At 30.6% G+C, this 25,137-nt stretch overlaps 1 protein-coding gene across 1 annotated transcript; it reads right to left on the bottom strand.

The window, feature by feature from the left end:
• Nucleotides 1–6: 6 nt before the first annotated feature.
• LOC139898535 (pectin acetylesterase 8-like) lies at nt 7–3,262 on the bottom strand. The gene is made up of 13 exons (XM_071881287.1): nt 3,192–3,262; nt 2,553–2,688; nt 2,354–2,436; nt 2,149–2,278; nt 1,977–2,056; nt 1,734–1,820; nt 1,517–1,641; nt 1,377–1,437; nt 1,239–1,292; nt 1,075–1,152; nt 856–961; nt 482–627; nt 7–390 (listed from the first exon to the last, which is right to left on the bottom strand). The coding sequence occupies exons 2-13, from the start codon at nt 2,674–2,676 to the stop codon at nt 283–285; spliced, it is 1,182 nt and encodes a 393-aa protein (XP_071737388.1). The 5' UTR covers nt 2,677–2,688; nt 3,192–3,262; the 3' UTR covers nt 7–282.
• Between the last annotated feature and the right edge of the window lie 21,875 nt (nt 3,263–25,137).

Raw genomic sequence — 25,137 nt, 5'->3', positions numbered from 1 at the left:
GAAACGCGTACAAAACCTCATTTATTGATTAAAAATCATCCAAAAGAACAAAGAAATACACCAACAGTAACACAATGTTTATCTTCTCTTATATAATACATTTGATTCTTCAAATTTGTACAAGTATAATTAAAAGCAGACAACAGATTCCTTCGATCATTCGGGAACCCAAACCTTACGATATTAGCAGCCGTCTATCTCTAACACCAGCACGAAACCCGCATCAAAGAATTACTTACACTTATCTTGTTTATTTAAATAAATATTAAACGAAGCCAACTTTTACTCGAAAACACGGTTGTGGCAAGTTTCGTCGCATGGGTATGGGCAGTCTATCTGCTGAAATGTACCCCTCTCATAGTACCAGTCACCAACTGCTTTCGCAATAGTCTGATAAAAAAGGATTAACACATGATAACTAAACATTACACAAAAATTTACCTTTAACGATATTAGTAAAAAAAATTATTGTTGAACTTACTGTATTGCTCAATAACGGTGAATCGCTTCTCAACCATGTTTCTTGAATTCCAGTTTGGCAATGGGAATAACAAGAGTTGATGAACATTCCTCTTGAAGGAGAGTTATCGAATCCAGTGAGCGCGTTTAAGAACTCCTGTCTGTACCCTGTGAATAAAACAGAAACATAAAGATGACATTTTTATGTTTAAATCTACGGGTGGTAATTATTAAATAGATATATCTACAGGTGGCATTTTCAACCCATATAGAGATTCAATTGTAATGAGCAGGTGGGGGAAGTCACTAAAGTCTACTTTTTAAACATACAAATATTCAAAGATTCAAATTATGATTTGAGAGCTAATTTATGGTTTTAAAGATAAGTATTTGTACCTTGCAGAACATCGAGTTGAGCGGATGAACACTTTGTTATGTCAAGCTTGCATTCACGCCATGTTCCTTTGGGGTCAGCAACTCCTGGGGCCAATATATTCTTTATCTGTAAATAGATGAACGAAAGAGTTTAATTAAATAAATCAGATGCCATAAGTCAACAACTATAGAGATCAATGCTTATATTAATTAGTGTGGTTTATAAAACCTTCATCTAACCTGCCATGAATCATAGGCTGCATTTATCAAGAAAATTGGTGTTTTGATGTATTGCACCATATTTTGTGGAAAAAAGCACTGCGAAAAAACACAAAAATGTTAGTTTTTGATTCAAGAAGACTAACAAAACTTTTGAAGGAGTTATAATGACATTTCGGTCTTACCAAACCAGGACTCATTTTTGAAGTGCAATCTGGAGACAAAACTTTATCCGAACCCTGATAATTTATATTAAAACAAATAAATATCAAAAGGTGATAAATTATAGATGGAAACAAAAGAAAAAGGGATTAGAATGGTACATGTGTCTTGACAACATCTGCATAGAAGCCTTCAATATGACTTGTTCCGATAATTGTTTTCCTGTTTATGAAACAAGAATGTTAACTGATAATCAACGGATTACATGAAATAAACAATTGAAATTGAAAGTGTAACTTACCCATTAATAAAAAAGCCAGCATCAGCAAGGCATTTCACATTAGTAGATGCAGGTAAAAGCGATCTGAAATTATCGCATTGCAGTATGGCAGTTAATCCACCAGCTGAACATCCTGCTAGCATGGCCTGTTGTACAAAAGTTTAAATTTGTTAACAAAATCACAATGGTATATATGATATAGGTTTAATAAATAGAAACATTGAAAGTATGAGTTTACATTCTTAGCATTCTTCATCCCTTTTTCTAACAAGTCGTCAATAACAGCACGAAAAATTCTTGCTCCTCTGAAGTGAAGATTGGTTTTCTAGAAAACATAATACAAATAGGTGAGACGTTGATTGGAGTATAATCATGAGTGATATGTTAAACATTATTTAACTATAAATGGGTTGCAAGTGACAAAAAACTAGAGCCACAACGTACAAGCAACTAAGATTTATGTTCTAAGCTCATTACTTACCGGATCGACTTCTTCCACATCACCAGTAAAAGAAGCTCCATCACAATACCGAACCTTGAGTCTATTCCAGTTATAAAAATCTGGAAACAAGTATATATAGGCTATTAAGAAAAACAAAATACCTGTTTTGTCTATAACTATTAAAGAAGCTAAATCAAAGGCATATATATACCAGGGTTATATTTGGTCTTGTTGTGAAACATCCCCGAAAATGTCTCGGTTTTCAACATTTGCGTAGAAGAACCTAAACGTGTATCTCTACGCGCAAGACAATCTGTTACATTGTTGCACCAACCTCCTCCCTGATATTTCATTTGTTAAAAAAATTAAATGAAAAATCTTCACAAACAAACAATACATATGGATCAAGGACTAACCTCGAAAAACACCAACCAGTTGTCGATTCCAGCACCGAATCCTCTGTCCAAGTGATATGCGGGCGGACTTCCATCCAAACAAACTGAAATTTAACCACAAATATCATCTCAACTGCATGTAACGAAACCTCGAAAACTATGAAAAATCAATAAACTTGAGATATTTATACAACAACAAGAATGAAGCTAGTTCAATTACCAGCTCCTGTAGCAACAACACTGTCAAGAATAGTAAGTCCAACATCATAAGCTTCAACTGTTAACAAGCATAGTAATCCCACCAACATTATGCATAACCATTTACCTCCGTTTTCATTCATCATACCTTCAGTTGCCTAGAGATTTCACAACAAAATATAATTATATATATAGGGGGCTAATCAAAAGAGAAGTGGCTTTTAGGAGGGAAAAGGGAAGTAAATTTTCTTTTTTTCATAAACTTAGTTATGAATGTCAACATCAAGTGAAAATATAAACATTTAGGAAAGACACTTCGTGATGAATTTATTATTTTGACCAGAAATTTGCTCGGAGAATAACATTCATCACGATAAATGTTATACCTGACGTCATCAGGAATAACATTCATCGTGATGAAAGTTATACCTTCCTGATTTTAATGTTTGTGAATTTTTTAAAAAAAAAAAAAAAAAAAAAAAGTTTATTTCCCCTTGCCTCCTAAAATCTAGTTACCTGTTTATCAATCTATCATAATAATAACATATATATATCCTAAAATTGTAAATGAGTTTCCATGTTTTTCAAGTTGAGATTCAAGATTCCACATATTTAACCACATTTAAAATGTGTATAGAGCTAAATGAATCATTTTTCATACCTGATAAATGAAAGCGGAATAACAGATTCGGTAGTTTTGATCTGAATACTTTTAGAAAGGTTTCGATGATTTAGTTATAGAGTGACTGCAGGTGATTGATCAGTCTACTGTTTATATAATATAATAAATAAAAGAAATTGAAAAGATGGGCTAAAAGTGGATGTGATATGGAACTTTCGTTTTCACGCGAACAATGACTAATAATGGCCACCGACAAGACAAGTATCGGAGGAACATGCATCCATAATTCCATAAAGTCAAAACATACAAACATAAACGTGGTAGCTGGATACCAATTATGAATAATTATATTAATGCAAACTTTAAGACAACCAACGGTCTTCTAAGGCCTCTCCTATCTAGTGTGAAAGGAGACTATCTGAGTTTGAAAGGACAGTTTGGCGCAAGTCAAAGTTTTGGCCGAGATAGGCACCAAATCTTGAAAAAGAGTTTCAGTTAAAGGATTGACGTTGAATGGCATTCACATATTTATTAATTTTTTTCTTTAGCACTCTCTTTTCAAATTTTTTTTAACAATCCGGGATCACCCAGGACAAGGTTGAAAAAGATGCGAGATGGAGTCGAGACAGTCGGGACCTTAAAACGTCGAGACGGAGGTCGAGACGGAGGTCGAGACGGAGGTCGAGACGGAGGTCGAGACGGAGGTCCAGAGGGACGCTGACGGAGGTCGAGACGGACGCTGACGGAGGTCGACTTACGTATGTATGTGCACATATTTTTTTTTAACAGCGATTGGGATCACCCGAGGGGGACTAAACCACCCATTGCGATCATCTCCCGTTTCGACTATGCCGATGCAACGATAATAACCCGCCCCCATCGCTGCCCGGGAGGAAACCTTGAAACCTATCCAAGGGCACGACCAAGTAAAACCTCCCCTCCCCTTTATTGTGACGACCCGAAAATTTTCGACCAAATTTAAACTTAAATCTTTATATGATATCGACAAGATAAGCAAAGTCTATTATGTTGAGTCACGAAATTTTTGAACTGTTTATATGGAATCATTTAACTTTTGACTGTTTCCGGAGATTCACGAACAATTATTTGTAAATGGATATGTGTGTGTGTGTGTGTGTGTGTGTGTATATATATATATATATATATATATATATATATATATAAATAATAATTGAAAATGTAATTTGAAATATTATATGTTGTTGTTATAAGTAATTATGTGAAATAAAATAAAAATAGGATATTACAATAATTATTATTTAAAACATATCTATATATAAATAAAGTATATTAAAAATAAATATTAAATGATTGTAATACTCGTTTGATGTTCCGATTAATATTAAACAAGTTAAATTCGAACTTATGTGATTTTAAAATAAACAATGATCCGAAAATGAGTTTTACAAATTATAGACTTATTAAAAATGTATTTAAGAACTATTTGTTAAATTTTAAAACTTTTTATATTTTACTTGGGGTTGGGAGTGAATAATTAATGTAAATTTTATTTAATAATTAATGACTGAATTTTATACCATAATTACTAAAATAAATAAAGATAATTACTATAAAAATTTGGGAATTTTCGGTGGACTTTTATCCGCCACTAATTATCAACGGGATACGAAATAGTAGTCCGTGAAAACTGTCGGTAACATATAACAAAATTAGAATCACGAGATTTAAATTTGTGCACTGTTTAATTCTTGAAATTTGTGTAATACTGTATCTGTGCACGTTTATATGTTTCTTTGATTGAAGATTAATCTTATATTATTAATATTAATCAATATCCACTAACTCTCTCTATATATATATATATATATATATATATATATACAATTACATACAGCCATCATGAACCATCTTTCTTTATCTCCTTCTTCAACCTTGAAACCCACTTCCTTCATTAAACTATCACCATTAACACCCCATAGTTCAACCTCCGATCACCATCTCTGGTTAACCACCACCTTCGGCCACCATACTCACCACCGGTCACTATACATCACCACCACTCTCATCTCCTACATTATAAACAACTATCATAACTCGCCACCACCATCACCTTGAAACCTTCTTCACCAGAATCACCATCACAACCCGCCAACTCCGACCACCTTCTTGAACATCACCACACTCTCGGCCATCACCAACTTACAATAATCACCACTCCAAACCCACTTAAAACATCATCACCCATCGCCACTCTTATCACATTGACCCACGACAACTCTCACCACCGTAGCCACCATCACTTTCTTTCTCTCTCTACATCTCTCCCCTGCAACTCGCAACCGCTGCTGCTACACCCATGCTTCTGTTTCTTTTCGATGATAGAACATAACCACATCCTCAGCCCAATCGAACCACCTACTACAACTCCTGTTCTACTGCTACTGTAAGCCATCTTATTTCTGTTTCTGTTTATAAACAAGAACACCACCATCTTTTGTTCACTATTGTTGCTGCCCCGTTTGTATCTGTTTTTCAGTTACAACAAATAGGATGTCAAAAGAAACCAAAACACTTTTGTAGTTCGTTGTTATTACTACCGCTGTTCACTTTGATTTTTAATTTTCTGTTTTGTTCTATCCAAAAATCCACAAGAACCCACATGATGCTAAACGATGATGAGTTTATAATGATAACGTTAATGAAACGAAAACAATGTAAGAATGATAGTGGATGATCTCGTATGAAGATGACGATGGTGAGCATGATGATTCGCGAGTTAATGATGGCGTGAGATGATTATGATAATGATTAAGATGATGATGATTAGTTGAAGAAGACGATTGATGATGCGAAGAAAGAGAAGATAACCGATACTTGTGGCGGCTGAGATTAATCCTAATCGAGCAACAGATATATATTCTTCTTTATCGGGCTTATTAATAGATGGATCATTTAGTAGATAAAAGAAATTGGATTGCTTTTGAATTGGGTCACTTAGGTTGTTAATGGACTTGAAACTTGGACTATATTGTTGGGCTTCTTAAAACGGGTTAAGTATAATTGAAAACGTAATTAAATCAGAATAACTAGAATGGAAGAGTGGTATATAGATTTGTTTGGTTAGCGGGAGGTCGCTGGTTCGAGCCCGGACAGGGACGCTTAATTTTTTTTAAAGCTTGTTTCGTTAAGGTAGCATTTTCTTTTATTATTATTATTATTATTATTATTATTATTATTATTATTATTATTATTATTATTATTATTATTATTATTATTATTATTATTAATATTATGATTGTTATTATTATTATTACTACTATTATTATTATCAATATAAGTATTATTATTAGAAATTTTATTATTATTATCATTATTATTAAAAGTAGTATTGTTAAACTTATTTTTTTATTAAAATTATTATTATTATTAAAAGTACCATCATTATTATTATTAATATTAACATTACTTTTATTTTTAACATTATTATTATTATTATTATCATTATTATTTTTTATCATTACTTTTATTATTATTATTATTATCAAAATTATTAACACCAATATCATTACCAAACCTAATTATTATTAGTGTTATTATTATTATCATAAAAAGATACAACTTTTTATTTATAATTATTAATATTATTTTACCAAATAAATATTAGTTATATAAACACATATAATATGACAAATTATGAATTTTTAATAATACTAAGCATATATATACATTAATAAAACTATATAAATATTAAATATATTAAATATATATACAAACTAAAACTATATAACATATAAATTATGATATAATATATAAATTGATTCGATTACAAATATATGTGTTAATATATATATAATTGATATAGGTTCGTGAATCCGAGGTCAACCTTGCACTTGTTCAATGCCATCATATACATAAATACTACGAAATACAGTATTGTGAGTTTCATTTGCTCCCTTTTACTCTTTATGTTTTTGGGCTGAGAATACATGCAAATGCTTTATTAACTGTTTTACAATATTTATATGCGTGAGTTCATTTGATTCCCTTTTACTCTTTATATTTTTGGGACTGAGAATACATGCGCTGTTTTTATAGCTGTTTTATTAAATGCTTTTGAGATATATTTTTGAACTGAGAATACATGAACTATTTTTATAAATGTTTGACGAAATAGACACAAATATTCAAAACTATATTCTATGATAGAATTATTTGAATTCAGAGGTTCGATTTCTATAAAGATTATATTATCGACCATCGGTGTGATGATTTTGCATTGCACGCATGCATTAGCTACCGAAATGGTTTGATTTAGTAGTTAGTAACGGTGAGATGATTTTGCATTGCACGCACGCATTAGCTACCATTTTAGCTACCATCGGTGAGATGATTTTGCATTGCACGCACGCATTAGCTACCGATGTATTATATTGTATTGTATTGTATTTGCTATAGTAGTTAGTAACGGTGAGATGATTTTGCATTGCACTACGCACTAGCTACCGTTTTAGCTACCCTCGGTGAGATGATTTTGCATTGCACTACGCACTAGCTACCGTTGTAATATTGTTTATGGTTCGATTTAGTAGTTAGTAACGGTGAGATGATTTTGCATTGCACTACGCACTAGCTACCGTTTTAGCTACCCTCGGTGAGATGATTTTGCATTGCACTACGCATTAGCTACCGTTGTAAAATTATATTGTATTAACTACCACGGTGAGATGATTTTTCATTGCACTATGTACTAGCTATCGTTGGTGAGTTGTTTTGAAAGGTTCCGGTGTTCTTCATAAGAATGATTTTATAACAGGAGTAGACCTGCACAGATTGTTTTCTAAATATGAGTATCTTGTGGTCTATTATATAATTGGAAATGATTGATTATGATAAACTAATGAACTCACCAACCTTTTGGTTGACACTTTAAAGCATGTTTATTCTCAGGTATTAAAGAAATCTTCCGCTGTGCATTAGCTTATTTTAAGGATATTACTTGGAGTCATTTATGGCATATTTCAAAAGACTTTACATTCGAGTCGTTGAGTTCATCAAGATTATTATTAAGACAATTATAAGTGGTTGTGCTATGAAATGGTATGCATGTCGTCAATTTTTGATGTAAAGAAAGTTTGTCTTTTAAAAATGAATGCAATGTTTATAAAATGTATCATATAGAGGTCAAATACCTCGCGATGTAACCATATGTTATTGTATTCGTCCTTATGGATTAGGACGGGTCGCTTCATTTACCCCCAAACGATATGGGAAATGTGCCATGGGTGGATACTTCATGGCAGGGATGGAATTGTATTTTTTAATATGTAGCCAAAGGGGGTCGAACTCCCAACCTCCCATAAAGGAGGCAGGCCACCAACCGTTGGACTACATCACAACTTCTGTACACATATTTCAAAGCCAAAAAACTTTTTTTGACTAGTTTGTACCTAGAATCAATATTATTGTTAATATAATAAAAGAAGTAACATTAAACTACGTCAATTTTGATCGATTTAACCAACTTTTGATCGATTTTATTCGAATTATTGACTTCTAACCGGCTTTGACCCGTCCTTTCTCACATTTGACCCGAATTTCGACCATTGACCGACTTATTAGAAGACGGGAGTGTTGAAATGAAATGGTCACCAAAACGTCTCAATGGACGCAACGGGCGTCATTTACAACACAGGGAACTAAATCACCCACGCGTTCATCTCCCGCAGTTGCATAACTCGCCCCCAACTGCTACCCATTAGAAAACCCGGCCCAATCCGAGGGAATGGGCGGTAAATGTGATGACCCGGAGATTTCCGACCAAATTTAAACTTAATCTTTATATGTTTCTGACACGATAAGCAAAGTCTGTAATATTGAAATCTAAAACTTTAAACTGTGTTTATATATATACATTTGACCTATGCCTATTCCCGACGATTCACGAACAATTGGGTATAAATATATATATATATATATATATATATATATATATATATATATATATATACAAATATAAATATAAGTATGTATATAATATTTTAAAAATTAATAAAGTATACTTTAATCATTTGAATTAAAATACAAAATATATAAAATAATTAAGTTGTTATTGAAATAAATATATATATGACTTCTATATACAATTAATATTACATGTATATTGTAAAATACATAAAATATATAAATACTAAATATTCTATACATTAGATAACTAGTAAATATGATAAAATTAATAAATTTTAATAATAAATATATTAAATGTAATTACAAGTAGAAAATATATATTGTTATACTATTATTATTACTTTTATTATTACTAATATCAACATCGGTATTATTAATCTTATTCTGTAAACATGTAATTTGTTATATCTTCATTACTATTAGATATTATTATTGTTAAAATATATAAAAATGTAATACTCATTATTATGTAATATATTATATAGTTATATTACATAATCTATATATGTAATACTAAAATATTAAATATAGTTGTTATAATAATATTGTTATTACTTTTAAAAATTAATATAAATTTTAGTGTTATTAATATCCTTATTAATATATATATATATATATATATATATATATATATATATATATATATATATATATATATATATATACTATTATTACTAATATCATTATCAATACTAATATAATTAGTATTATTATTATAATTATCATTAATAATATTATCATTATCTACATCATTAAAAAATTTATTTTTTGTGACTTATTATTATTACTCTAAATATTATTATTATTATTATTATTTGTATATGGATTATTATTAATATAACAATAATTATTAATTATTAATAATAATTATATTAAATCATACGTATGAATTATGGAATCCAATTCAGTTTCACATAGCTTTCAAATTGTATCTAATTTTGTTTTTGTCTCAAGGATCGTACCAATCAGTGGATACAAGTCCAAATTCTGTTAGGGATCAAAGTCAAGTCCTATTTTGAATATTCTATCTAATTTGTCTGTTTGAGAAATCGAACACCACATTATTTATATAATTGATTAATTTAACTGATATAAAACTCATTCGATCTACTACTACTTCTACCAATCACCCAAAGTCATTTAAAGCCTTTAAATTAGTCGGAAAAAAAGGGAAGAACATATAATGCTCTGTTCACGTTTTAATTCTTGAAAATCATGAATTCGAAATTTATTTCAAATTGTATTAATGTAGTTATTGAAATGTCCCGTTCATACTGATTATAAATGTTCCATATAAATTGATTTCATTGCGAGGTTTTAACCTCTATATGAGACATTTTTCAAAGACTGCATTCATTTTTAAAATAACCATAACCTTTATTTTATCAATAAAGGTTTTAAAAGCATTACGTAGATTATCAAATAATGATAATCTAAAATATACTGTTTACACATGACCATTACATAATGGTTTACAATAGAAATATATTACATCGACATATGTTTCTTGAATGCAGTTTTTACACAATATCATACAAACATGGACTCCAAATCTTGTCCTTGTTTTAGTATGCAACAACGGAAGCTCTTAGTATTCACCTGAGAATAAACATGCTTTAAACGTCAACAAAAATGTTGGTGAGTTATAGGTTTAACCTATATATATCAAATCGTAACAATAGACCGCAAGATTTCATATTTCAATACACATCCCATACATAGAGATAAAAATCATTCATATGGTGAACACCTGGTAACCGACATTAACAAGATGCATATATAAGAATATCCCCATCATTCCGGGACACCCTTCGGATATGATATAAATTTCAAAGTACTAAAGCATCCGGTACTTTGGATGGGGTTTATTAGGCCCAATAGATCTATCTTTAGGATTCGCGTCAATTAGGGTGTCTGTTCCATAATTCTTAAATTACCAGACTTAATAAAAAGGGGCATATTCGATTTCGATAATTCAACCATAGAATGTAGTTTCACGTACTTGTGTCTATTTTGTAAATCATTTATAAAACCTGCACGTATTCTCATCTCAAAAATATTAGATTTTAAAAGTGGGACTATAACTCACTTTCACAGATACTTCCTTCCTCGGAAATAAGACTTGGCCACGGATCGATTCACGAACCTATACAAATATGTACATATATATCAAAGTATGATCAAAATATAATTATAACCATTTTTATTATGTTTTAAAGATTTGAGTGTATTAAGTCAGCTGTCCTCGTTAGTAACCTACAACTAGTTGTCCACAGTTAGATGTACAGAAATAAATCGATATATATTATCTTGAATCAATCCACAACCCAGTGTATACGCGTCTCAGGCTAAATCACAACTCAAAGTATATATATTTTTGGAATCAACCTCAACCCTGTATAGCTAACTCCAACATTACTGCATATAGAGTGTCTATGGTTGTTCCAAATAATATATATACATGGGTCGATATGATATGTCAAAACATTTGCATACGTGTCTATGGTATCTCAAGATTACATAATATATTAGAATACATGTATAATACAATATAAGTTAGCTAGGATATGATTTGTATAGATTTGTTAAACATTTCCCGTAGCTAAAAAGATCAAAAATATTCAATCTTGTTTTACCCATAACTTCTTCATTTTAAATCTGTTTTGAGTGAATCAAATTGCTATGGTTTCATATTGAACTCTAATTTAAGAATCCAAATAGAAAAAGTATAGGTTTATAGTCGGAAATTTAAGTTACATGTCAATTACTAAAGAGGTAGTCATTTCCGTCAAACGAGCGACATCTTGATGACCATTTTGAAAAACATACTTTCACTTTGAGTTTAACCAAGATTTTTGGATATAGTTTCATGTTCATATGAAAAATCATTTTTCCAGAAGAACAACTTTTAAATCAAAGTTTATCATAGTTTTTAATTATCCAAACCAAAACAGCCCCTGGTTTCACTACGACGGCGTATATCCGATTTTATGGTGTTCATCGTGTTTCCAGGTTTTAAATCATTAAGTTAGCATATCATATAGATATAGAACATGTGTTTAGTTGATTTTAAAAGTCAAGTTAGAAGGATTAACTTTTGTTTGCGAACAAGTTTAGAATTAACTAAACTATGTTCTAGTGATTACAAGTTTAAACCTTCGAATAAGATAGCTTTATATGTATGAATCGAATGATGTTATGAACATCATTACTACCTCAAGTTTTCTGGATATAACTACTGGAAATGAGAAAAATGGATCTAGCTTCAAAGGATCCTTGGATGGCTTGAAAGTTCTTGAAGCAGAATCATGACACGAAAACAGTTCAAGTAAGATTTTCACTCGAAATAAGATTGTTATAGTTGTAGAAATTGAATCAAAGTTTGAGTATAAATATTACCTTGAATTAGAAAGATAACCTACTATAAATAACAAAGGTTCCTTGATCTTAGATGATTACTTGAAATGGATTAGAAAGCTTGGAAGTAGACTTGCAAACTTGGAAGTATTCTTGATTTTTATGAAACTATACTTATGGAATTTATGAAGAACACTTAGAACTTGAAGATGGAACTTGAGAGAGATCAATTAGATGAAGAAAATTTAAGAATGAAAGTGTTTGTAGGTGTTTTTGGTCGTTGGTATATGGATTAGATATAAAGGATATGTAATTTTGTTTTCATATAAATAAGTCATGAATGATTACTAATATTTTTGTAATTTTATGAGATATTTCATGCTAGTTGCCAAATGATGGTTCCCACATGTGTTAGGTGACTCACATGGGCTGCTAAGAGCTTATCATTGGAGTGTATATACCAATATTACATACATCTAAAAGCTGTGTATTGTACGAGTACGAATACGGGTGCATACGAGTAGAATTGTTGATGAAACTGAATGAGGATGTAATTGTAAGCATTTTTTTTTAAGTAGAAGTACTTTGATATGTGTCTTGAAGTCTTTAAAAAGTGTAAGAATACATATCAAAACACAACATGTATATACATTCTAATGGAGTCGTTAAGTCTTCGTTAGTCGTTACATGTAAGTGTTGTTTCGAACCCTTTAAGTTAACGATCTCAATTAATGTTGTTAACCCAATGTTTATTATATCAAATGAGATGTTAAATTATTATATTATCATGATATTATGATGTATGAATATCTCTTAATATGATATATACATTAAAATATCGTTACAACGATAATCGTTACATATAAGTCTCGTTTCATAATTCTTGAGTTAGTAGTCTTGTTTTTACGTATGTAGTTCATTGTTAACACACTTAATGATATATTTAAATATCATTTTATCATGTTAAATATAGTGTATCAATATCTTAATATGATACATATGTATTTAGTAGACGTTATCATAACGATAATCGTTATATATATCATTTCGAGTTTCTTAACTTAGTAATCTCATTTCTTATGTATATCACACATTGTAAATATACTTAGTGAGATACTTACTCATCATAATCTCATGTCAACGATATATATATATATATGTTTATATATACCACAACATGTAGTTTTTACAAATTTGTAACGTTCGTGAATCGTCGGTCAACTTGAGTGATCAATTGTCTATATGAAACTTATTTCATTTAATCAAGTCTTAACAAGTTTGATTGCTTAACACATTGGAAACATTTAGTCATGTAAATATCAATCTCAATTAATATATATAAACATGAAAAAGTTCGGGTCACTACAGTTATGTTAGGAATCTATTACTAAATCTTTCTGCAAAATTCGAAGTTCCAATTCATCTTAATGAATTCGAATTTTAAAGTCAAAGTTCTTAAAATAAAAAGTCAAAGATTGTTCATCAGATAAATTCGAATTATCTATGATGTTTCTGGTTAAATTAATGTTTTGAAAAGTTTCTATTAACTATTTAAAACCTTTTTCATGTTGATGTCATGGTCTAAAACATTCTAAAAACTTAAATTGATGTTTGAGTTCCATTTGGTTCACGAAAACAGCAGCAGCAGATCTTTTAAAAAAATATTTGTGTTTAATTGATCCAGTATTCAGTATAGGTCATCTGCAATTACGTATTAAATCTTATTTCAAACACTAAAGTATTATTTGATTATGATTTGGCTGCTCTGGTCGATTTTAATTTTATGAAGAAGATGACACAGATTATGAAGGTTAAATAAAATAGAATCGTGTTATAAGCAAGAAAATCAATCACGAAGTAATGGTTAGGGTGAGTGTCGGGTTAGCGTGAGGTCTCGGGTTCGATCCCTACGTGGTGCAATTCTTTTTAGAAAAGATTTCAAAGGGTATATCTTGTTATTTTTACTTCTATTATTATTATTGTTATCATCATTATTATTATTAATATTATTATTATTGTTATTGTTATTATTATTAGTAATATAATTATTATTATTTTTATTATTACTAAAACAAGATTTAAGATCATTTATTATTATTATTATTATTAAGGTATTAATTAGTATCATTATTATTATATCTATAAGTATTATAACTATCATTATTATTATTATAAGTATTATAATTATGATTATTATTATTAATTTTATCATTTTAGTATTATTATTATTATCATTATTAAAAAGTATCGTTATTTTAAATCTATCATTTTTTTTATTTATCGAAATTAGTATTATCATTACTATTATTAATATCACAAAGTATCATTAATAGACTCATCATTTAAAGACTAACATTAATATTATTGTATGATTACTATTAAAAGTATCATTTTTATTAAAATTACCCTTATTATTTAAATGTAATATTTTTACTAAAACTATCATTATTATTGTTATCAGTATTATCTATATCATTATTATTAAAATAATTATGATTATGAAAATAAAAGTTTTAATAACATTATTAAAGTCATAAGCATAAAAAAAAAAAAAGATTTACATATACAAATAAATATTTAATACACATAACCTAACTATATTAATATTTCTATATATAAAATGAAAACATATATAATGAAACTTATTAATTTATTATATATAAAATTACATCACTAATAATAACAATATATATATTTGTTCAGTTACGATTATATGTATTAATAAATACACAAATGATATAGGTTCGTGAATCCGTGGCCTACCCTGCATTGTTCAATGTCGTCATATGTATTTTTACTACAAAATACAGTACAGTGAGTTTCATTTGCCTTTTTTACCCTTTATATTTTTGGGCTGAGAATACATGCGAAATTTTTATAAATATTTTACGAAATAGACACAAGTAATTTAAACTACATTATATGGGTGAATGATCGAAGCCGAATATGCCCCTTTTTGCTTGGTAGCCTAAGAATTAGGGAACATCACTAATTTTGAGAATTAGTGCACGCCTAATTGACGCGAATTCTAAAGATAGATCTATTGGGCCTAACGAACCCCATCCAAAGTACCGGATGCTTTAGTACTTCGATGTTGTTTTTATCATGTCCGAAGGATTTCTCGGAATGATAGGGGATATTCTTATATGCATCTTGTTAATGTCGGTTACCAGGTGTTTACCATATGAATGATTATTTTTGTCTCTATGCATGGGACATATATTTATGAGAACTGGAAATGAAATTCTTGTGGTCTATTAAAATTATGGAAATGATTATTTATGATAATTTATGATTATTTATGGAAATTATGGAAATGATTATTTATGATTATTTATGGAAATAGTGATTTTCGAAAATACTGTAGCTTTTCGGGTACTGTAGCAATTCGAAAATACTGTAGCAAATTAGTGTTTTACTGGTTCATCTTAAACTTTTTAGTTAACTTATCTAAATATCAATCAGATAATAAAACCAATAAGGTTAATGCACAGTATCATTTACTTAACACTTTGTTACGTTTTCAAGTTATAATATATGTATCTATTTACATATAATTGTTCACGAATCGTTGAGAACAATCGAAGGGTAATTGAATAGTTCAAAATTTTGAGATTCAACTTTATAGACTTTGCTTATCGTGTCGAAAACTTTAAAGATTAAGTTTAAATTTGGTCAGAAATTTCTGGGTCATCACAAATGAACTCACCAACCTTTTGGTTGACACTTTAAAGCATGTTTATTCTCAGGTATTAAAGAAATCTTCCATTGTGCATTTGCTCATTTTAGAGATATTACTTGGAGTCATTCATGACATATTTCAAAAGACGTTGCATTCGAGTCATTGAGTTCATCAAGATTATTATTAAGTCAATTATAGTTGGATATATTATGAAATGGTATATATGCCGTCAATTTTCGATGTAAATGAAAGTTTATCTTTTAAAAACGAATGCAATATTTATAAAATGTATCATATAGAGGTCAAGTACCTTGTGATGTAATCAACTATTGTGAATCATTTGTAATCGATATGGACTTCGTCCAGATGGATTAGGACGGGTCATTAGAGTTGGTATCAGAGCGGTGGTCTTAGTGAACCAGGTCTTGCATTAGTGTGTCTAAATAATAGATGATTAGATGCATTAGTGAGTCTGGACTTCGACCGTGTCTGCATGTCAAAAGTTTTGCTTATCATTTAGTGTCGAAAAATTATTTGCTTATCATCCTTAAAGTCTAGACACGTCTTACTGCCTCTATTACATAGACTGTGTATAGATAAATTCATATCTTAGCGTATCTGTTATTGTAACCTTTGCCTGACAGCTTCCGTAGATTCCTCCGTAACTTATGGGATTTTAGTATTATATATGCATATGTAAACTATGTATTGCAGGGTACTAATCTACATCCTATAATCTCTTTCTTATCGAAAATCCTTCATCTGATCGTACGAGATGAATCCCTCAACCAGTTCGAGTCCCTCAGATTTCGATAGCTATTCTGATAGTTATTCCGACATCTATTCCGACATGGATATTCACCTAAGCTCCGAAAGCGGTGTCACCAGAATGAATCAATCAATCAGCCATCCCCAATTTATCTGATGGGTTCGTAGTCGACTTAATCAATGGAGACGTGAAGAAGGCGATCCTTTCCACCAACCAAATTGCCCTCTTGGCGAAGAACCTGAAGCACCTACCGGCGAATCTATCCGAAACACCATTTTTAGCCTCATTTCCAGAGTAGTTCGACACGATTATATTTTATCCACAATTCTAAACCTTATTCATTCGCTCGTTCCAACCAACAATCACCCCGGAATAATAGAAGAAGTCAACAAACTTCGCGCTCGAAAAATAAATTTGGAGAATATGGTACAAAATTTATCAGCTTCAGCAACATCACCGGCACCAACAGTACCATCAGTAACAGCACCAGTACCATCAACAATCCATGCCTCAACATCTCATTCTGTACCTCGAGTATAATCATCGTTCTACGTATCGCTCTACATCAATTATCTTCGTTCTTCATGGCGATTAAGTAATCTCTAAATGTTTTAGAGATTATATATTCTTATTCTAATGGTAAATTAAATGAGTCTAATATCATATTGACTCATTAAATCCCTGACTACATCTGAAGAAAATATATATGTATATATGTTTTCATAAGGATTGTAATTAAAAATTCTTTTGTACAAACTGTTAATGGTGAAAATATTTTAACGGGTAGGTAATACCCTAGAAATATTTAGATTTCACATTAATAAGTTACACTGTACATTCTTCAAATCTGATTCAACATTCATTTATTATCCTACTTACATCCACAGATATACGTATCCGTTCACCGCAGAATAACCATTTTCATTCAATTTCATATTTGGATTTTGATTTATCAGAATCCAACAAGTGGCATAATGAAGAAAACATTTGACAAAATAAAATTTATTAGAAACAAACAAATTAACTATGAGAAATTTTGTTAAGAATCCACGCTAACTGTTCCTAGCTAATTGTTCCTAGCTAACTGATTCCATTTTATTTATCGCAATTTAATTAACGTAATTTACATTCTCGCAATTTTATTTATCGTCATTTAATTTCTGTTATTTACTTTACGCACTTTATTTATCGTCATTTAATTTCTGTTATTTATTTTTATGCACTTCAAATATCGGGACATGTATACAAGGTTTTGACATATCATATCGACACATCTATATATATTATTTGGAATCACCATAGACACTCTATATGCAGTAATGATCGAGTTCTCTATACAGGGTTGAGGTTGATTCTCAAATAATATATATACTTTGAGTTGTGATCGAGTCTGAGACATGTACACGGGTCACGATACGTATTAATTAATTCGAATATTATATATTAAGCTATATATGAATTATTGGACTGTTAAATGTGGACTATCAACTGTGGACTACCAACATAGGACAATTAAAATGAATTAAAATATTGATTATAACATATGAAACTAAACAATTCTTCAAGTTTGCCACTTGATTTCATCTTAAACCTCATTTGTATCTCGATGATTACAATCTGCGTTCAAATCCTTCATAGATTCTTGAAAACACCTCAATCTAGAGGATGAACCAACCACAAATCATCTAAGGAAGAAAAGATTGATGCATATAGCTATTCACCTGAGAAACTCTCGGCAACTGAGTAAACGTTTAAAACGTAGCTATGCTAATTCCTTAGTGTTATTATTGCCCAAAATAACTTGGAAATCCCTTTCAAAGTAGCAAATTTTGTCACAGCTCCAGCAAGTCAACATCAACTTTTCGTTCGAAACAACCTTATTATAACCTTGATATATATACGTGCTCTTTTATTGTTATTGATAATGCTAAAAATGAACATATATTTCATAGCATTATCCCTCAAGAAAGACAAGCTTTTAGTTGCAATTGTTCTATTTACAAGTGATATCCGTTTAAAAAATAAAAGGTGAAGACAAAAGACAGATTCGACGATTTGAAGATGCAAACGACCAAAAAGCTAAAAAGTACAAAGTACAATCAAAGTGGTTCAAATTATTGGTGAGAAACGTCTCAAAATTACAAGAGTACAAGCCGCAAAACGCAAAATACAAGATATTAAATTGTACGCAAGGACGTTCGAAAATCCGGAACCGGGACTAGAGTCAACTCTCAACGCTCGACGCAACGAACTAAAAATTACAAGTCAACTATGCACATGAATATAATATAATATATAATTAATTCTTAAAATTATATATATATTATATTATTATATAAAATCGTCGGCAAGAAAGCAAACAAATCTGTGTGAGCTGGAAAAGCAGGCCATGCGATCGCATGGCCTGGAAGTGCAATTTCCATGCGATCGCATGGCCACAATTTGAGGGTCAGGTCCTATAAATTTCGCAGTTTTGGTTGAACAAAAACACATCTTTATCTATCTCTCTCTCAAACGTACGTATATATATATATATATATATATATATATATATATATATATATATATATATATATATATATATTATAATTTTAATTTTAATTTTAATTTTAATTTTAATAATAAGGGTATGTTAGCGAATGTTGTAAGGGTGTAAGTCGAAATTCTGCCAGTGTAACGCTACGCTATTATTAATCATTGTAAGTTATGTTCAACCTTTTTAAATTAATGTCTCGTAGCTAAGTTATTATTATGCTTATTTAAACCGAAGTAATCGTGATGTTGGGCTAAATATTAAAGACAGGGTAATTGGGCTTTGTACCATAATTGGGGTTTGGACAAAAGAACGACACTTGTGGAAATTAGACTATGGGCTATTAATGGACTTTATATTTGTTTAATTAAATGATAGTTTGTTAATTTAATATAAAGATTTACAATTGGACGTACCTATAAATAACTACATACACTCGATCGGACACGATGGGCGGGATATTTATAAGTACTAATAATCGTTCATTTAACCGGACACGGGAATGGATTAATAGTTAATGGACTTATTAAAACAAGGGTGAATTATGTACAAGGACATTTGGCGTAATTGTTAACAAAGTATTAAAATCTTAGGTTACACGCAGTCGATATCCTGGTGTAATTATTAAACAAAATATTAAAACCCTGTTACAGTTTAAGTCCCCAATTAGTTGAAATATTTGACTTCGGATAAAAGGATAATTTGACGAGGACACTCGCACTTTTGATTTATGACTGATGGACTGTTATAGACAAAAACAAGACGGACATATTGAATAATCCAGGACAAAGGACGATTAACCCATGGGAATAACCTAAAATCAACACGTCAAATATCATGATTACAGAAGTTTAAATAAGCATAATTCCTTTATTTCATATTTAATTGCACTTTTAATTATCACACTTTTATTTACTGTCATTTTATTTAAATGCACTTTTAATTATCGTACTTTTTAATTATCGCAATTTTATTTATCGTCATTTTATTTATCGCACTTTTATTTATCGCAATTTCATTATCGTTATTTACTTTACACTTTAATTTAAGTTATATTTATTTTTAATATTTTACATTAGGTTTTAACTGCGACTAAAGTTTTAAAATCGACAAACCGGTCATTAAACGGTAAAAACCCCCTTTTATAATAATAATACTACTTATTTATATTTATATATTTACAAATATTGTTTTAAAAATATAGCGTTAAGCTTGGCTAAGATCCCTGTGGAATGAACTGGACTTACTAAAAACTACACTACTGTACGATTAGGTACACTGCCTATAAGTGTTGTAGCAAGGTTTAGGTATATCCACTCTATAAATAAATAAATAACTTGTGTAAAATTGTATCGTATTTAATAGTATTTCCTTGTAAAAATTAATAGTATTTTGTACCCCTTCGCTTTAACATCAAGTATTTTTGGCGCCGCTGCCGGGAAACTTGCTTAAATGCCGGAAGCGAAATGCTATATATATATATAAAAAAAAAGATTTTTAATTTACTTTTGTAACAATACGTTTTAATTTTTAAAAAAATAATACAAAAATATAAAAAGAAAAACAAAAAATATATATTTTTAAGAATTGTTCAAAATATATAAATTATAAAGTATTTTTATTTTTAGTTTGTAAAAATATAAGTTTTTATTTCATTTATATAAATATTTTATATAATTATTAAAACATAAAAAAAATTATAAAAGTATAAGGGCCACTACACTGTAGCAGCCCAACTTCTGGCCTGCTATCTTAAGCCATGCGACCGCATGATATTACAACGGTCAGCTCATGCGATCGCATGAGCTGATTTGACACGCCTGGTACCTGGTACGACCAGTTTAGGGTTAGATTAATTTAATTATTATTATTAATTAATAACCCTAATTAGGTTTAGTATATTTTAATATTTAGTTTTATTTAATTTATAATATTTAGTTATAATTAGTTTTAATAATTACTAAATTAATACTTTTATAAAATAAATAATATAAAAATAATATTTTTATAAAAATTAGTAATTTTATCAATTTTTGTCTCTTTTTATAAATTGTATATTTTTATTATTTAGTACGTAATTTGTATTTTTATCTCTCGTAATTAGTTTTAAAATATAGTATTTGCCGTAGTTATTTTTATTTCTATATTTTTAGGCTTTGTCGTAAAATCCCTTAAGTGCTTTTTCTTTAGACTAAGATTTAAGTGCTTTAGAATTTTGCAACGCCGTTTTATAAATTTTAGTACTTTTTAAGTTATTGCCGTTTTGGATATAGAATTCCTTTTAAGCTTTAATACTTTTAGACGCAACTTTTAATTCTTAGTTTTTAGACTTTTAAGTTTCGACGCGCTACGTTCTTTTTATTTTTTTCGACTATTTATTTTTCGACGTTTTTCGACGCGCTCTTTTTCTTTTTTATTTCTCGCCGCTCTAATTTTTAGGACATAGAATTTTCTATTTCTTCTCTAAAATTTCTTTAAATTTCAACGAAAAATTATTTTAAGTGGTTAAATTGATAGACATCCAAAATTTTCTGGTTCGTAGTAATAGTTGGATTTGTTAGTGGCGAGTTGTGGGCTTCCGATTTAAAGGGTCCTGGCTACCTGCTGCATCTATTGGCTATTCGAAACGTGGGCAAAATCAGAAAAGTCTATTATTTTGATAACTTATATAATTTTTATTTTTATAACTAATAGGATATTCAGTGAATGTACCGAGCAAAACGTTCACCACCTTTTATACGTTCACCACCTGTAACTCGATCAAGACATCTAGCCAATATTGTCACCGTTGATTTTTCTTTAGAATCGTCATCCAGTCGACCAAGTACTCCAATTCAAATTTCCGATAATCCATTTTTTGAACCCGACCTCACAATTGAGAATTCGGAGGATATTCAGGGACAATTCAGAGATCCTGAACCACAAATCTTTCCTCCGGAACCACCAATCATTCAAACAGAGATTGTAGAGGAACAACCCATTAAATCAGAATCCTCTAGCGATTCAGATTCAACAAATTCAATCATGGAAAATCTGGAACCTCTAAGTATGGAAGACCGAATGAGAGCTAAACGCACTGGCCAAGGTCACGCAATTACTCAACCAGACATTAATGCGCCCGATTATGAAATCAAAGGACAAATCCTACACATGGTGACTAATCAATGCCAATTTAGTGGTGCGCCGAAGGAAGATCCAAACGAACATCTTCGTACTTTTAATAGGATTTGTACACTATTTAAAATCCGAGAAATGGAGGATGAACAAATATATCTCATGTTATTTCCCTGGACTTTAAAGGGAGAAGCCAAAGATTGGTTAGAATCGTTACCTGAAGGGGCGATTGATACATGGGACGTTTTAGTTGAAAATTTTCTTAAACAATTCTTTCCGGCATCTAAAGCCGTGAGACTTCAAGGAGAAATTGTTACGTTCACACAAAAGCCAAATGAAACTCTATATGAAGCGTGGACAAGATTTGGAAAGTTATTGAGAGGATGTCCGCAACATGGTTTAGACACTTGTCAAATAGTACAAATATTCTACCAAGGATGCGACATCACTACAAGAAAAGACGTCGATATAGCAGCTGGTGGTTCCATTATGAAGAAAACCGCAACTGACGCTTACAAAATTATTGATAACACTGCTTCCCTCTCACATGAGTGGCACCAAGAAAAAGATATCGTTAGATCATCTAAAGCGGCTAGAGCCAATTCTGGCCATGACTTAGATTCCATTTCTGCAAAGATAGATACTGTCGAGAGACGAATGGAAAAGATGACTAAGGATATTCACTCCATAAGAATTAGTTGTGAGCAGTGTGGAGGACCACATTTGACAAAAGATTGTCTCAGTATTGAACAAACAATGGAACAAAGAGAGAATGTTTCATACATGAACCAAAGGCCTAGAAATAATTATCAAAATAATTATCAACCGCCAAGACCAATTTACAATCAAAATCAGAATTATAACCGAAATGTTCCATACAACAATCAACAAGGTCCTAGCAATCAATAAGTATCCAATAATACTTACAATCAGCAAAGACATATTTTTCAAAACAAACCACCACAAACCGATGATAAAAAGCCAAATTTAGAAGATATGATGTCGAAGCTAGTTGAATCTCAAACGCAGTTTTTCACATCTCAGAAACAAACGAATGAACAAAATGCTCAAGCATTTAGAAATCAACAAGCTTCTATTCAAAATTTGGAACAAGAAGTAAGTAACCTAGCAAGGTTAATAGGTGAAAGAAAACCGGGAAGTCTACATAGTGATACAAATGCTAACCCCCAGAATGAAACAGCTAAAGCTATTACCACAAGAAGTGGTATTACACTTAAACCACCTGAAATGCCTGTAATTTCTGATGACTCTATTCCTACTCCACAAGAACCACAACCTAATCAAGATAAGGAAACAGAACTGGTAGTTGAAAAGGTTAATGAAGATAACACAGTTAAGGCTAAGCCTTATGTTAAACCATACCAACCACCACTTCCTTACCCGAGTAAAATGAGAAAAGAGAGACTTGAAGCCGAGCAATCCAAATTCTTGGATATGTTTAAACAGATAAATGTAAATATTCCTTTCATTGATGTGATTTCAGGAATGCCTAGATATGCTAAATTTATGAAAGATCTAATCACAAATAGAAAAAAAATGGAAGAACTATCGGCTGTTACTATGAATGCTAATTGTTCTGCAGTGCTGTTGAATAAGATACCAGACAAATTATACAATCCAAGAAGTTTCACAATTCCATGTTTTCTGGGTAGTCTTAGTTCAATAAAAGCATTGGCAGATTTAGGTGCTAGTATAAATCTAATGCCGTATTCACTATACGCTAAACTAGACCTTGGAGAATTGAAACCAACACGAATAAGCATACAACTAGCCGATCGATCAGTAAAATATCCTAGAGGGATAATGAAAAGCATGCTAGTTAAAGTTGGTACTTTAGTATTTCAAGTAGATTTTGTTATTTTGGACATGGAAGAAGATTCTCGAGTTCCTCTCATATTAGGAAGACAATTCTTAAACACGGCTAAAGCAATAATAGACGTGTTCGGTAAGAAACTGACCCTAAGTATAGAGGACGAGAGTGTTACCTTTTCAGTTGATAGATGTCACACCCCCAGTTAGGGCCTGGGGTATTTGTGACTAATTATATCAAATCACAGTTGTATAAATGAGAACGACTCTACATGAGACGTTTTGTTGAGTTTTGCAGCGGAAGATAAATATGTCTTTAATTGATATGATATGTAATGAAGACTCCAGGCATAGCAAGCAATCATCATCAAAGCAGTAGATATACAGCGGAAGCAATATTTAAGTACCTTCGAATAAACATGCTTAAAAAGTCAACACGATGTTGAGTGAGTTCATAGGTTTGTCATAAACAATAATTTCAGTAATAGATATAGACCACAAGATTTAATAAAGTTGATCTCCCGCAGGATCAAAAAGTTATGCCAGTACGTGATATTTAGACTAAACGTTGTTTGCCCCGTGACAAGTTGTTCTGTCCTTGTCGGTTTAATTTCATTATTGAGTAATACAAAGACTTAGTCAAATGTATCGGGGACGTTACTCCCGATAGGCCTACCCCCAATAATTAAGCATGCAGCAGCAATTAAAAATATCACTGTAGGGACTTAGTCGGACATAGTCGGGCATAGCATAG

Source organism: Rutidosis leptorrhynchoides, chromosome 3, assembly GCF_046630445.1.
Source record: "Rutidosis leptorrhynchoides isolate AG116_Rl617_1_P2 chromosome 3, CSIRO_AGI_Rlap_v1, whole genome shotgun sequence".
NCBI lineage: Eukaryota > Viridiplantae > Streptophyta > Magnoliopsida > Asterales > Asteraceae > Rutidosis > Rutidosis leptorrhynchoides.
This window is presented reverse-complemented; position numbering and strand designations above follow the sequence as displayed.